The sequence below is a fragment of the Sapajus apella genome, unplaced genomic scaffold (assembly GCF_009761245.1).
Source record: "Sapajus apella isolate SASKATOON/1434 unplaced genomic scaffold, GSC_monkey_1.0 scaffold44, whole genome shotgun sequence".
NCBI classification, from domain to species: domain Eukaryota; kingdom Metazoa; phylum Chordata; class Mammalia; order Primates; family Cebidae; genus Sapajus; species Sapajus apella.
Window position 1 is genome coordinate 10,044,382 of NW_022436984.1, and position 13,645 is coordinate 10,058,026.

The window sequence follows — 13,645 nt, forward strand, 5'->3', positions numbered from 1 at the left end:
CCATCGCTCCTTCCTATGCCATGGTTAGATACAGACCTGGTGGTACTGTTTCCCTGTATAAAACTGAAGATACATCAAATGGAAAAAATGTGCCCATGTAAGAATTTGAAAGATACCAGTTGCCCTACTCTAAAAAAGACCTATCAAATTCAGAAGCGTGCCACCTTAATCTTCAATCAAAGAAAAATTTAAAACTGCAATCTAGCAAACTAGTTTTCCTGAATGTTTTTCTTGTTTTAATGCAAAAAAAATTCTTTTGTCAAAAACAATTTTCTATAGACTTTGTTTTTTAAGTGAAATAATCTAAAGAATGCTTTTGGCCAGGCGTGGTGGCTTATGTCTGTAATCCCAGCACTTTGGGAGGTGAAGGTGGGCAGATCATGAGGTCAGGAATTCAAAACCAGCCTGGTCAACATGGTGAAACCCCATCTTACTAAAAATACAAAACAATTAGCTGGGCATGTAATCCCAGCTACTTGCGGGGCTGAGGAAGGAGAACTGTTTGAACCCAGGAGGTGGAGGTTGTAGTGACCCGAGATTGTTCCACTGCACTCCACCCTGGGCAACAGAGTGAGACTCTGTTTTTAAAAAAAAAAAAAGAATGCTTTCAAAAGGTAAATTTTATACAGCTTAGTCATGGAAAGAATAGATCACCCAGGTGGCAATGGTAAATACAATAACTTTCCAGGTTAAAAAAAAAGGTTTAATTATATACTGTGTAATAGAATGATGTGGTGGCTTCTTACATAGTCCTTGTTGTCCATTTGTTTTTCGGGAACTCAATGTGTACTAATCCTTCCTGGGAAACAGACTTCTAATTTCAAATCTATTCATCAACCAGAATAGTTATATCACAACAGAGAGGTGATAAGTGAATGATGACGTGTTCACTTTCATATGCTGAGTTCTTCCAGCTAAGGCTTTTTAATGTCAATACTAGCAGTAAACTCTACGTCACTACTAATCATTATCTTGGCGATGTCATTACCCTGGCATTGAAAATGACATTCAAAAGACAACAAAAGGGAGCTTCTTCCCAATATGCAATCTAAGAACAATATAAGATGTACAGCCAATCCTTCAGTATCCATGGGAAATTGGTTCCAGGATGCCCCAACATCAAAATCTGCTGATGCTCAAGTCACTTATATAAAATGGGGTAGTATTTGCATATAACCTGTGCATATCCTCCTGTAAGCTTTAAATTACATGTAAATTACTTATAATACCTAAACAAGGTAAATGGTTTATAGTTGTTGTATTGGTTTTTCATTTTTATTATTTTTTATTGTTGTGTTGTTATTTTATTGTGGGGTTTTTTTTCCAAGTTTTTTAACCCACGGTTGGCTAAAGCAGCAGATGTGAAACCAGAGAATATAGTGAGCCCACTATAAATTTTAGTCAATGAAAGTGGATTACAGTGTCTCATTCATGCTGCTAATGTGCCTGTCTTTGAAACGAGGAATGAAAACTCTTCTATGCTATTTTTTAATATGTAAAAAAAAAAGTATCCATGGACTGGTTTTGGTGCATTCAGCAGTATTTTAAATAATACATAAAATATTTTTTAAAAAACCTTTCCATCACAATCTCTGGCCCTACAGTTTCACTGATACTCATTTCTTCACTCAATAGTGAACAGGTGTCTTCATACTTACTATGTGCCAGGAACAGTGTCGTTACTATAAAGACAAATACAAATACCTGCTGGGAAGTCACAATCTAGTGACAGACTCAGAAACATGATTAACAAGAGAGAGTAGTGGTAATTTTAGAGACATAGACAAAGGGCTCCAGGGACAAGCACCCCTGAGACAACAAGGCTAAACCCCATAGCACAGATAACAAGTCCTTTCAAAGTTCACATCCCCACTAGTGCCATCAGTTCCCACAGAGGGGAGTACGTTTTCCTTCCATGCAGGGATTTAGGCCATGGCTAAATAACCATCTGGCAGAGATGCTGGAGGTGGGGATTCCCCCCAAGTGAGAGGCTGGATTAAGTGTCCTTTAAAGCCCCTTCCAACTCTAAAATTGTATAATTCCATGAGATCAGCAAAGGCTAAAACAGTACTAGGAGGCTTTAGAAAGGAAGGGAAACTTGAACTAAGCCCAAAATTATAGTCAGGACCTAAATAAACATAAGACAGAGCAAAAGATCCCTCATTTTGTTCCTTTTCATTAAATGTATGCCAGGTCTGTCTGCAAAGCTTAATGGGATTAATGACTGGCACAATCAGGAAGATTTCTATAGCTACTGAATACTGGGAAATATAGCAAGAATTCTACATTTTACTAGAAAATAGAAACAGTAGGCTTTTCTGATCTCACATATAAGAAAATCCTTTTAACAAAACATTAACAATGCTATTAAAAATACTGACAGGACTACTGCACTATACTCCCAATAATCACATAATTATACTTAATGAAATACAGAGCACACAAGAAGATCTGGCATGAGTTTACTTTATTATTTGATAAAGAAGTTAAACAGCCTGGCCCTGAAACTTTGACTATGTTTCTCAAGAACTTTAAACAAACTTAAGAGTTGATTTTCTACTTCAAGTAATTCTCTGCCCTTTTCTGCCCCCATACCTGTCCTATCACTTGTGCTCCACTTCTTAGTCAAGGCGTCTTCACTTTGCAATACCAGGACATACACAGGGGCCCAGAAGAAAGGTAAGTTAGTCAAGAACATATTTAAAAAGACAAGAACTAAAATATCTTTTTCTTTTTTTGGAGATGGAGTCTTGCTCTGTCGCCAGGCTGAAGTGCAGTGGCACAAACTCGGATCACTACAAACTTCACCTCCCGGGTTCATACAATTCTCCTGCCTCAGCCTCCGAAGTAGCTGGGACTACAGGCGCATGCCGCCATGCCTGGCTAATTTTTGTATTTTCAGTAAAGACAGGGTTTCACCATGTTGGCCAGGATGGTCTCGATCTCCTGATGTCGTGATCCACCTGACTCAGCCTCCCAAAGTGCTGGGATTACAGGCATGAGCCATTGCGCCCGGCCTTAAAAAGCTAAGAACTAAAATATCTTTTAAAGATTCTCCAGTATTCACAGGAATACATAGTCCTGACAACATACCATGTCTAGAGGAAACCACATTCATTAAAATGTTAACTCGATGTTGAGATTCAAATATCCTCAGTCTATTAAACCAAAGGCTAGCATTTTTACTGAGTGTTTCAGTGCATCAAAATTTTACTGAGTGTTTTAGTCCATCATCACTGCCAGGTGCAGTGGCTCATGCCTGTAATCCCAACACTTTGGAGGCTAAGGTGGATCACCTGAGGTGAGGAGTCCGAGACCAGCATGGCCAACACAGCCAAACCCTGCCTCTACTAAAAATACAAAACTTAGCTGGGCATGGTAGTGCACGCCTGTAATCCCAACCCTCTGCCTCCCGGGTTCAAGCGATTCTCCCACCGGGAGGTTGAGGTGGGAGAATTTGCTTGAACTCGGGATGCGGAGGTTACAGTAAGCCGAGATCACTCTACCACACTGCAGCCGGGGTAACAGAGCAAGACTCCGTCTCAGGAAAAAAAAAGAAAAAAAAATCGTGATGGAAATTTAACTACACATACAAAAATGAGTGTGCTGGAGAAGAACTGGAGGAATGTACCAGCAAGGTGACAGCCCTAGAACCAAGAGAGTAAGACAGAGCCTCCCCAACTGATGTTAAGTTCAGGAATAAGAGGCAGGTCAATGAATCTGTGTTAAGCAGAAATGCTACAATTTTAGTTCTATTATTAGCATGAGTTATTCAAAAACCATTGGTTCAATTCCTAACTTACCCCTTTTTCTGAGAGGTTCAGAGTAAGCAAGTGCAAGGTCCTAGTGTGGGATGACTTCCAGTCTACAGGCATCACATTTCCATAATTATCTGTCAGGGCATTCCAAATCCTTAAAAAGAAGAAAACTATAATCAATGAAAATTAATACTCTATATGTCTTTCTTAAACAAATGTTTAGTGAAAGATGATCACCAAATGTCAAAGGAGAAAAGCAAAAAGCACATTGTCTCAAAAAACATCAACAAAGTAGAGTCTCCTAAACACAACTAAGTGAAAAATCACATAACTGGGCTGATAAGAAGTCCTAAGTGAAGGTGAAGGTGTACAGAAAACCCCCAAAGTCAATAGGCAACATTTCCATTGCATTAGGTGCTAGGCACCTTCTAAGCAATTTATATGTATTAACTCATTTAATCTTTAAAAACAACATTAGAAGGGGAAAACATTATTATTCCCATTTTACAGATGAAGAAACTGAAACACAGGGAGGGTAAGAAATGTTTCCAGGGTCACATGAGTAATAAAAACAACTGTGTATTACACTTACTTTTCTTCTGTAACTTCAAACACACAGACCATTTCAAAAAGTGAAAAATTCCTCTCTAACCAAAGGTTTGTTATCCTTTCTGGGGAAAGAATTTGCTCTCAATGTGAGAACAGGATTTAATATCTAATCTGTAATAAAGAAGCAAAAGACTAAGGCAGATAAAATGAAAAGGAGAAAGAGAGGGAGTTCACAATAAAATGCACACAGGCTCTATCCAATACAGTTACCCGATCTTATTACCCACCAGCATTATGGGGAGGCAAGAGGGTAAAATGGAAAGGGCATTTGAATAAGACCAGGAAACAAACTCTCATCTCCATCCTTCTTCAAACGAGCCACTGGCCAAGCCCCTTAATCTCTCTAGGTATCCACTACCCTTCTATAAATGAGAGACCTGGATAAGAAACAGATACTCCTGGCCGGGCGCGGTGGCTCAAGCCTGTAATCCCAGCACTTTGGGAGGCCGAGGCGGGTGGATCACGAGGTCAAGAGATCGAGACCATCCTGGTCAACATGGTGAAACCCCGTCTCTACTAAAAATACAAAAAATTAGCTGGGCATGGTGGTGCGTGCCTGTAATCCCAGCTACTCAGGAGGCTGAGGCAGGAGAATTGCCTGAACCCAGGAGGCGGAAGTTGCGGTGAGCCGAGATCGCGCCATTGCACTCCAGCCTGGGTAACATGAGTGAAACTCCGTCTCAAAAAAAAAAAAAAAAAAAAAAAATAGACACTCCTTCCAGCTCCATTATTCTAAGCATTAATTCAAATGAGATGTATTTAAGAGAATCCCAAACCACACCAGATAAGAACACCAAACTCAAATTTCATGACCAAAATTCAGGTTTCAATACCAAAGTAATAATCAGTGCAATAAAACATGTTTTATGAAAAACCAGAGTTCAGAGACACAAGTGAGTTGAAATCTAAATGGGATAGGTCAAACACTAAACATATTAGCTACTTACTAGCTAGAGGTATACACAAAGATGTCATGTAAAAAAATGTATATTAGGTATATAATTGTGAATAAACAACAGGCTTTCTTTCCAAGTGTGTAAGGCACTAGGATACAAAAATAATCCTGGTTGGGGCATAAACAAAAGAATGAATTTTTTTTAAGTTCCAGGGTACATGTGAAGAAGGTGCACATTTGTTATATAGGCAAACATATGCCATGGTGATTTGCTGCACCTATCAACCCATCACCTAGGTATTAAGCTCAAGAATGAAAATTTTAAAATAGAGATATAGCATAGTTCACAAATAGACATTAGGCACTAAAAAGAAGAAGCAATAGGACTGCAACTGCTAAAAGCATAACATCCCAAATGATGTTTGGCTTTAAAATACACATTAGGGACGGGCCTGTAATCCCAGCACTTTGGGAATCCAAAGTGGGAGGACTGCTTGAAGCCAGGAGTTCAAGGCCAGCATGGGCAACAAAAGGGAGACCCGAATCTCTACCAAAAAAAAAAAAAAAAATTTAATTCACAGTCCCAGCTACTTAGGAGGCTAACACAGGAGGGCTGCTTAAGCCTGGGTGACAGAGCAAGACCCTGCCTCTAAAAATGTATAAATGAAATAAAAAAATAAAATGAGCCTCAATAAAAATGTAAACCCAAAAAGCTCTCAAGAACTAATTCATCGGCCCAGCAAAACTCCCACAGGCATGGTCCATTCCTATGCTCCTCCCTGTTGGAATCATATCTCCTCTAATGCCAGTGAAGTAGAATTAGAGGCAATGTCTGTAGACTGCTAAACTTGCTGGGTTTCTGGCTCATACCTTCCTGGGTAAGAAATTTTCAAACACTGAGTGACTGATTATATTAGTTTATTTTCATGCAGCTGATAAAGACATACCTGAACCTGGGGGGCGAAAAAGGGGGTTTAATTGGACTTGCAGAGGTAAATGGCACTTCTTACATGGTGACAGCAAGAGAAAATGAGGAAGATGCAAAAGCAGAAACCCCTGATAAACCCATCAGATCTTGGGAGACTTATTCACTATCATGAGAATAGCACAGGAAAGTCCAGCCCCATGATTCCATTACCTCCCCCTAGGTCCCTCCCACAACCTGTGGGGATTCTGGGAGATACAATTCAAGTTGAGATTAGAGTGGGGACACAGCCAAACCATATCATTCTGCCCCTGGCTCCTCCAAATATTGTATCCTCACATTTCAAAACCAATCATGCCTTCCCAACAGTCTCCCAAGTCTTAACTCATTGCAGCCATTAACCCAAAAGTCTATAGCCCAAAGTCTCATCTGAGATAAGGCAAGACCCTTCTGCCTATAAGCCCATAAAACCAAAAGCAAGCTAGTTACTTCCTAGGTACAAGAGGGGTACAGGTATTAGGTAAATATGGCTGTTCCAAATGAGAGAAATTGGCCAAAACAAAGGGGTTACAGGGCCCATGCAAGTCTGAAATCCAGTGGGGCAGTCAAATTTTACAGCTCCCAAATGATCTCCTTTGACTCCAGGTCTCACATCCAGGTCACGTGATGCAAAAGGTAGGTTCCCATGGTCTTAGGCAACTCTACCCCCACAGTTTTGCAGGGTACAGCCTCCCTCTCTGCTGCTGTCACAGGCTGGTGTTGAGTGTCTGTGGCTTTCCAGGTGCACGTGCAAGCTGTCAGTGGATCTACCATTCTGGGGTCTGGAGGACAGTGGCCCTCTTCTCACAGCTCCACAAAGCAGTGCCCCAGTAGGGACTCTACGTGGTGGCTCCAACACCACATTTCCCTTCCGCGGTGCCCTAGCAGAGGTTCTCCAAGAGGGCCCCACAGCAAACTTTTGCCTGAGCATTCAGGCATTTCCACACATCTTCTGAAATCTAGGAGGAGGTTCCCAAACCTCAATTCCTGACTTCTGTGCAACCGCAGGCTCAACACCACATGGAAGTTCCCAAGGCTTGGGGCTTGCACCCTCTGAAGCCATGGCCTGAGATGTACATTAGCCCCTTTTGGCCACAGCTGGAGCAGCTGGGACACAGGGTACCAAGTCTCTATACTGCACACAGCAGGTGGACTCTAGGCCCAGTCCACAAAACCACTTTTTCCTTTTTGGGCCTCCAGGCCTGTGACGGAAGGAGCTGCTGTGAAGGTCTCTGACATGGCCTGTTGACATTTTCCTCTTGGTTGTGGGGGCTAACATTAGGCTCCTTGCTACTTATGCAAGTTTCTGCAGCTGGCTTGAATTTCTCCCCAGAAAATGGGGGGTTTTTTCTATCATGTAGTCAGGCTGCAAATTTTCCAAACTTTTATGCTCTGCTTCCCTTATAAAACTGAATGCCTTTAATAGCATCCAAGTCACCTCTTGACTGCTTTACTGTTTTGAAATTTTTTCTTCAGATACCCTAACTCATCTTTCTCAGGTTCAAAGTTCCACAAATCTCTAGAGCAGGGACAAAATGCCACCAGTCTCTTTGCTAAAACACAGCAGGGGTCACCTTCACTCCAGTTCCCAACAACTTCCTCACCTTCACCAGAGACCACCACAGCCTGGATTTTATGATCCATACTGCTGTTGGCATTTTGGGAAAAGCTATTCAACAATGTCTTTAGGACGTGCTAAACTCTCTCACATTTTTCTGTCTTCTGAGCCCTTCAAACTGTTCCAATCTCTGCCTGTTACCCAGTCCCAAAGTTGCTTCCACATTTTCGGGTATCTTTTCAGCAATGCCCCACTCCCTGGTACCAATTTACTGTATTAGTCCATTTTCATGCAGCTGATAAAGACTTACCTCAGACTAGGAAGAAAAAGAGGTTTAAATTGGACTTACAGTTCCACATGACTGGGGAGCCTCAGAATTACAGTGGAGGTGAAAGGCACTTCTTGCATGGTAGCAGCAAGAGAAAATGAGAAAGAAGCAAAAGCGGAAACCCCTGATAAGCCCATAAGATCTCGTAAGACTTCTCTATCATGAGAATAGTACAGGAAAGAAGTCCCCCTGGATCCCTCCCACAACACATGGGAATTCTGGGAGATACAATTCAAGTTGAGATTTGGGTGGGGACACAGCCAAACCATATCACTGACTATAGACCTAATCCTGGTCAGGAACTTGAGTAGGATACACTAGCAGGTGAAGACAGTCCAGGGTTTGAGGAGATTGCTTTGTCTGCTTATTTGCTCCTTCTTAAATGAGCCTATAAGAAAAACACAAGTGGAATGAAATATTTCACTTAGAAGTGCCTGTCGGTGACTTTGATCTTCCAAGAAAACGAAAGCCAATTAACAGTCTCCACCAAGGTCAAAACAATGGTAGTTGGAAGGACATAGAGGAAACTCTAGTGAAAGATTTCTAGAATTCTGCAGTTAAGACATATGAACTGCCTTCATCTTTATCATCAAGTATTACAACCCATCATAAACAGCGGGCAGGACAGCTCTTTTGCAAGGAAGTCAAAGTCCTGCCAACATTAAATCCTGCAGAATACTCTTCTAAAGTAAAACCTCAGTAAGTAAATACAATCCATATTTAACCAAAACTAAAGCTGAGGCTTACAGAATTTAAGTGCCCCTAAAGTGGTCCCCGTTCTTTTTGATATCAGGGACTGGTTTCACAGAAGACAATTTTTCCACAGACCAGGGGTTGGGGGGATGGTTTTGGGCTGATTCAAGCATATTACAATTTATTGTGCACTTTATTTCTATTATTATTACACTATCATATATAATGAAATAATTATACAACTCACCATAATGTAGAAACATGGGAGCCCTGAGCTTGTTTTCCTGCAAAGAGATGGTCCTATCTAAGGGTAAGGGGAGACAGTGACAGACCATCAGGCATTAGATTCTCATAAGGTATGTGCAAACTAGATCTCTCACAGGCGCAGTTCACAATAGGGTTTGCGCTCCTATGAGAATCTAATGCTCTGGCTGATCTGACAAGAGGCGGAGCTCAGGTGGTAACGCAAGTGATGGGGAGGAGCTGTAAATACAGATTAAATACAGATGAAGGTTTGCTCACTCACCCAGCCACTCACCTCCTGTTATGTGGCCCAGTTCCAGTACTGGTCTGGGGACTAGGGACCCCCTGACCTAAAGCACAGCAATATCTGAGTAAAACAATTATCAATTCTATCTAGCGAAAAGGGAGCTGGAACAGGCTATCAAGCAATGGTGAGTATGTTTCTGTCATATAAAAGGGACAATGACAATGGTGACCAGCTCCCAAGTCCTGAAAAAAGAGAGATTTCTTATGCATTCTCAAGAAACATGCATTACCACCAACATAACATCTACTAAATACCACTAACAAGAGCAACAAAATATTTTTTTAAGTAAAGGCTAAAATAACCTACTTTCCTGTCAATCTGAGTAAAACAAAGACTCTTAACATTCTATGTACAATCCTCTAATTGATTTAAGTCAGTTACTCTTGATAAACCCAAATACATAATAAATCTACACTAATATTTAAATCCAGAATATGCCCTGGGTTTAGTGATTCAGAGTATCTAAATCTACATATACATAAAATTATCTTCTCTTTGGGAACAGACTTCCAGAAATGACATCTTTTGCTGCTGACTGCATGCATGTGTGTATAAAATCCATCACAAATTCTTCCCTCCTCTGCACCTAGGCAGAACAGTATTCAGAGCAACCAATGAAAGGAGATGGGTCTCCAAACTCGGGGGAGTTTGCAACACTGCTAGGCCATGTTTATAGAACCCACTCCCAAAGCTGTCTTTTCAAGCTTCCTACCTTATTCCTGATAAATCTGTTTCACAGAAGAAAGGAGACAATCAGGCTGGAAACTCCTTTCTGTGCCCATGATTCCTGCCCTGTCTCTCTAAAATTCTTCCCTAACCTCTAAGAGTCTCTCCATCCCATCAATGCTCTGAAAATCCATTCCTTCCCATGTCCTCATTTTTGAGACAAAGTCTCGCTCTGTCACCCAGGCTAGAGTGCAGTGGTGAGATGACGGCTCACTGCAACCCTTGCCTCCCTGACTCACGCAATCCTCCCATCTCAGCCTCCTGAGCAGCTGGGTCCATGGGACCACAGGTATGCACCACCACACTCCACTAATCTTTTAAAATTTTGTAAAGACCAGGTATCACTATATTGCCCAGTCTGGTCTTGAAGTGCGGGGCGCAAGCCATCCTCGCACCACCGCTTCCGAAAGCACTAGGATCACAGGTGTGAGTGAGCCACTGTGCCCAGTCTTATTCCACTCATTTTACCTTCAGCCTCTCCAGGGACTCCTCTCCCCCTATATACACAACATACTCAAGTCCCCTCACTCTCACCATTCCTATTTACCATCTTTTAGGGGTAAAACTGTGGTACATAATCACAACTCTTATTTAACCAAATTATAATTGCTGCTCAGGGTGGTTTAAAAAGTGCCCACAGGAACTCTGAGCCTCCCCTCGCCCAGCTTTCATAAATCCCTGTCAACCTCCTATCATTGCACTTCGGTGATCCTGTAATTATTAATATTACCTGTGTATGCCTTGGTCTCCCCACCAGACCATGCGATCGTTACCATCCATAAGCAAGGCCCTTGGTTTTCGCCTCTGTGGCGACTCGCACTCTACCAGGGCTCTGGGATGGGTCCCACAGATTCCTGTGCCCTCAATGCTGTATCGCACGTTGGTACTTATGTACGGGCAACACACTCCACCTAGAATGTTAGACTTTTTCCACCTGCAGGCACACTCCCACGCATCAGTCATCTCGTTTGCGCATTTCTCTATGAAGTCTTTCCTGACTCTCCCCAGACACACGCTTTTAAGTCTCCCACATTTGGTACCTATATCCATTGCAGCAACAATTACACCTATACAAATATCTGTTTACAAATCTATCTCCCATCCTACGATGTGTCGTACTTGGGAGGGGCAATGCCCAGGCGTTTTGGTGTTCTCTGTGCGAGGCAGCACCTGGCACTCAGCAGGTGCTTAATAAATGTGACTTGGGTGAATGAATGGCGACACACGTGCCCCAGGAGGTGCCGTCTCTAAGTACGAGCTCTGCACAGCAGATTCTCCTCTAAAGCAAACGAGGGTTTGTTTGCAGGAAGGAAAGCAGAAGGGAGCCGAGGCGGAGGTTTTCAGGGCGCGTGGCGGGTGGGGAGCAGAGGATTTAAACCGCCGGGCGAGCCGAGGCCGACGGCCCGAGGAGGGAGGCGAGAGGGCGGGGACTCCCGCGTCCATGGAAGCGGAAGGAGGGCGCGGGGAGGAGCTGTGGCCGGAGGGCAGGCGGGCAGGGCGAAGGGCAGGGGAGGCTCCCGCCCGCTCCCGGCCGGGCCCGCACTCACTCGTCCCCCTGCAGGAGGCTGCGCTCCGTGATGGGCCGCACGGCAGCCCTCGGGGGCTCGGCGCCCGGATCCGAGGGGCGGAAGCACAGGCTCAGCTTCTCCTCCAAGCTGCAGGCCAGCGCCGGGAAGCCGTCAGCACCCCCGCTCGCCCCCGCCCCCGCCCCCGCCTCTGCCCCGGCGTCGGAGCTCGCGTTACAGTTCTCCTGGTCCAGGAGGCTCCGAGCCGGCTCCTGGAACTCATAGAAATCCTGCCAGTCCCCGTCCGCCGCCATCGCCGCCCGGAGTAGTCGCGCGCCCCGCCCCGGCCGGCCCAGCCCGGCCCCGCCCCTGCCCGAAGCCCCGCCCCCGCCCGCCACCTTGCGGACGGATCCCAGGCAGTCCCGGCCTCGGCACTCCCCGTGGCCTGAGCCTTCCTGGAGTCGAACGCGGTGCTCCTAGAGAGCAAGACGTTAACTGCTTTGAGTCACTTCCTATATTCTCTATCATTTAGGAATAACTTCCCTCTTAGCTTCCCTCATTAGAAACCTGGCCTAAATGTGGCTAAAATCACTTTTTTAAACTTGCGACCTAATATCAGATTATGCCCCCAAAGTCGTTTTCCCCAAGGTAACCTGCTCCTTTCATAACTTGCCAACCAGAACAGCCAGAGTCACTGTTTAAGTGGTACCGAAATTCATTCCTCAGATATTTTGGCTCTCACGTGCAAAGCATCTGCTAGATCCTGCAGAGCATACAAAGATAATTATGCCAGTTAATATTTGCAAAGCACTTAGAACAATGCCTAATAGTAGATACCATAGTGTATGTTACAACTAATACATGGGTGCACCATACACAGGGCTTACAATGTCAGAGTGGTAACAGTAATAAGAAATTGTTTATGCCTCACAAAAACTAAGTGTACTTGGGCAGTTCAGTTTTGCAAGACGAAAAGTTATGGAAATGGATGGCGGTGGTGATGGTTCCATTTACCTGTTATGGCATGTCCACGTGTGAGTGAAAATGATTCCACAACAGAGTTAATGTGCTGAATGCCACTGATCTATATACTTACACATGGTTAAGATGGTAATTTTATGTGTATTTTACTACAATACAAAAAAATTGGAGGAGGCCAGGCACGGTGGCTCACTTTGGGAGGCCGAGGCAGACGGATCACTTGAGATCAGGAGTTCAAGACCAGCCTGGCCAACATGGTGTAACCCAATCTCTTACAGAATTTAGCCAAACGTGGTGGCACACACCTGTAATCCCAGCTACTAGGGAGGCTGTGGCAGGAGAATCCCTTGAACCTGGGAGGCAAAGGTTGCGGTGAGCCAAGATTGCACCACTGTACTCCAGCCTGGGCAACAGGGCAAGGCTCAGTCAAAGAAAAAATTTTTAAAGGGAGGAAAAAGTAAATATTATCATAAGGAAGTATGAATGTGGAGAGGCAATGAATGCTCAGGAGTTGAGAAGAGTGACTTCTTTGGACTGGCATGATCAAATACTTCACTTAGAAGGTGGAGCTAGGTTAGGTGATGAAAGACAAGCTCACAGTTTGAAAAATAAATCTGAAGTTAGTAATAGAAAAGAAATTTTTTCCCAGTATGGTTTGTCCATCTCTTGGCAGCATGGAAACCCATTTTCATAAATACATGTTAATACCAACATTTTCTTGTTTACTAGTCCAATAAATGTTGTGTTTTACTTCAGTGATTTGTCCTATATCAAATAAAATAGTTCTGTGGTTAAACCTAAGATACTGTTGATAATTAAAGGAAATATTGTTCCCTATTTCCTTTGAAAACATAAAGGGAATGAATGTTGAATCCCAGTTAGCCAAGAGCTAGAACTAATTAGTCAACAGTGAACAATAGCTTTAGGATTGATGTGAAAACATTCTGACTCAGCTACCTGAATGCTACTCAAAAGTGAGGCTCCAAAGTATCAAAGAGCTATTTTTCTCCAGGTGTTTGACTACACACACTAGGTTATGAAGAAACTAGTTGATGCAGACTCTCTAAATTATGTACTT

At 43.3% G+C, this 13,645-nt stretch overlaps 1 protein-coding gene across 7 annotated transcripts in view; it reads right to left on the reverse strand.

Moving 5' to 3' along the window:
• The window catches only part of FEZ2 (fasciculation and elongation protein zeta 2), a 48,270-nt gene extending 36,320 nt beyond the window's left edge, over positions 1-11,950 (reverse strand). For 2 of the 7 annotated variants that reach the window (XM_032239298.1, XM_032239296.1), the window contains exons 1-2: positions 11,629-11,950; positions 3,804-3,912 (exon numbers count right to left, since the gene is read on the reverse strand). In XM_032239298.1, the coding sequence (XP_032095189.1) occupies positions 3,804-3,912; positions 11,629-11,900 (381 nt within the window). In that variant the 5' untranslated portion in view covers positions 11,901-11,950. Of the gene's footprint in view, positions 1-3,803; positions 3,913-10,811; positions 11,564-11,628 lie in introns of those variants that run through there. The other 5 variants (XM_032239299.1, XR_004257201.1, XR_004257200.1 and 2 more) reach the window with 5 other exon arrangements.
• Positions 11,951-13,645: the final 1,695 nt, after the last annotated feature.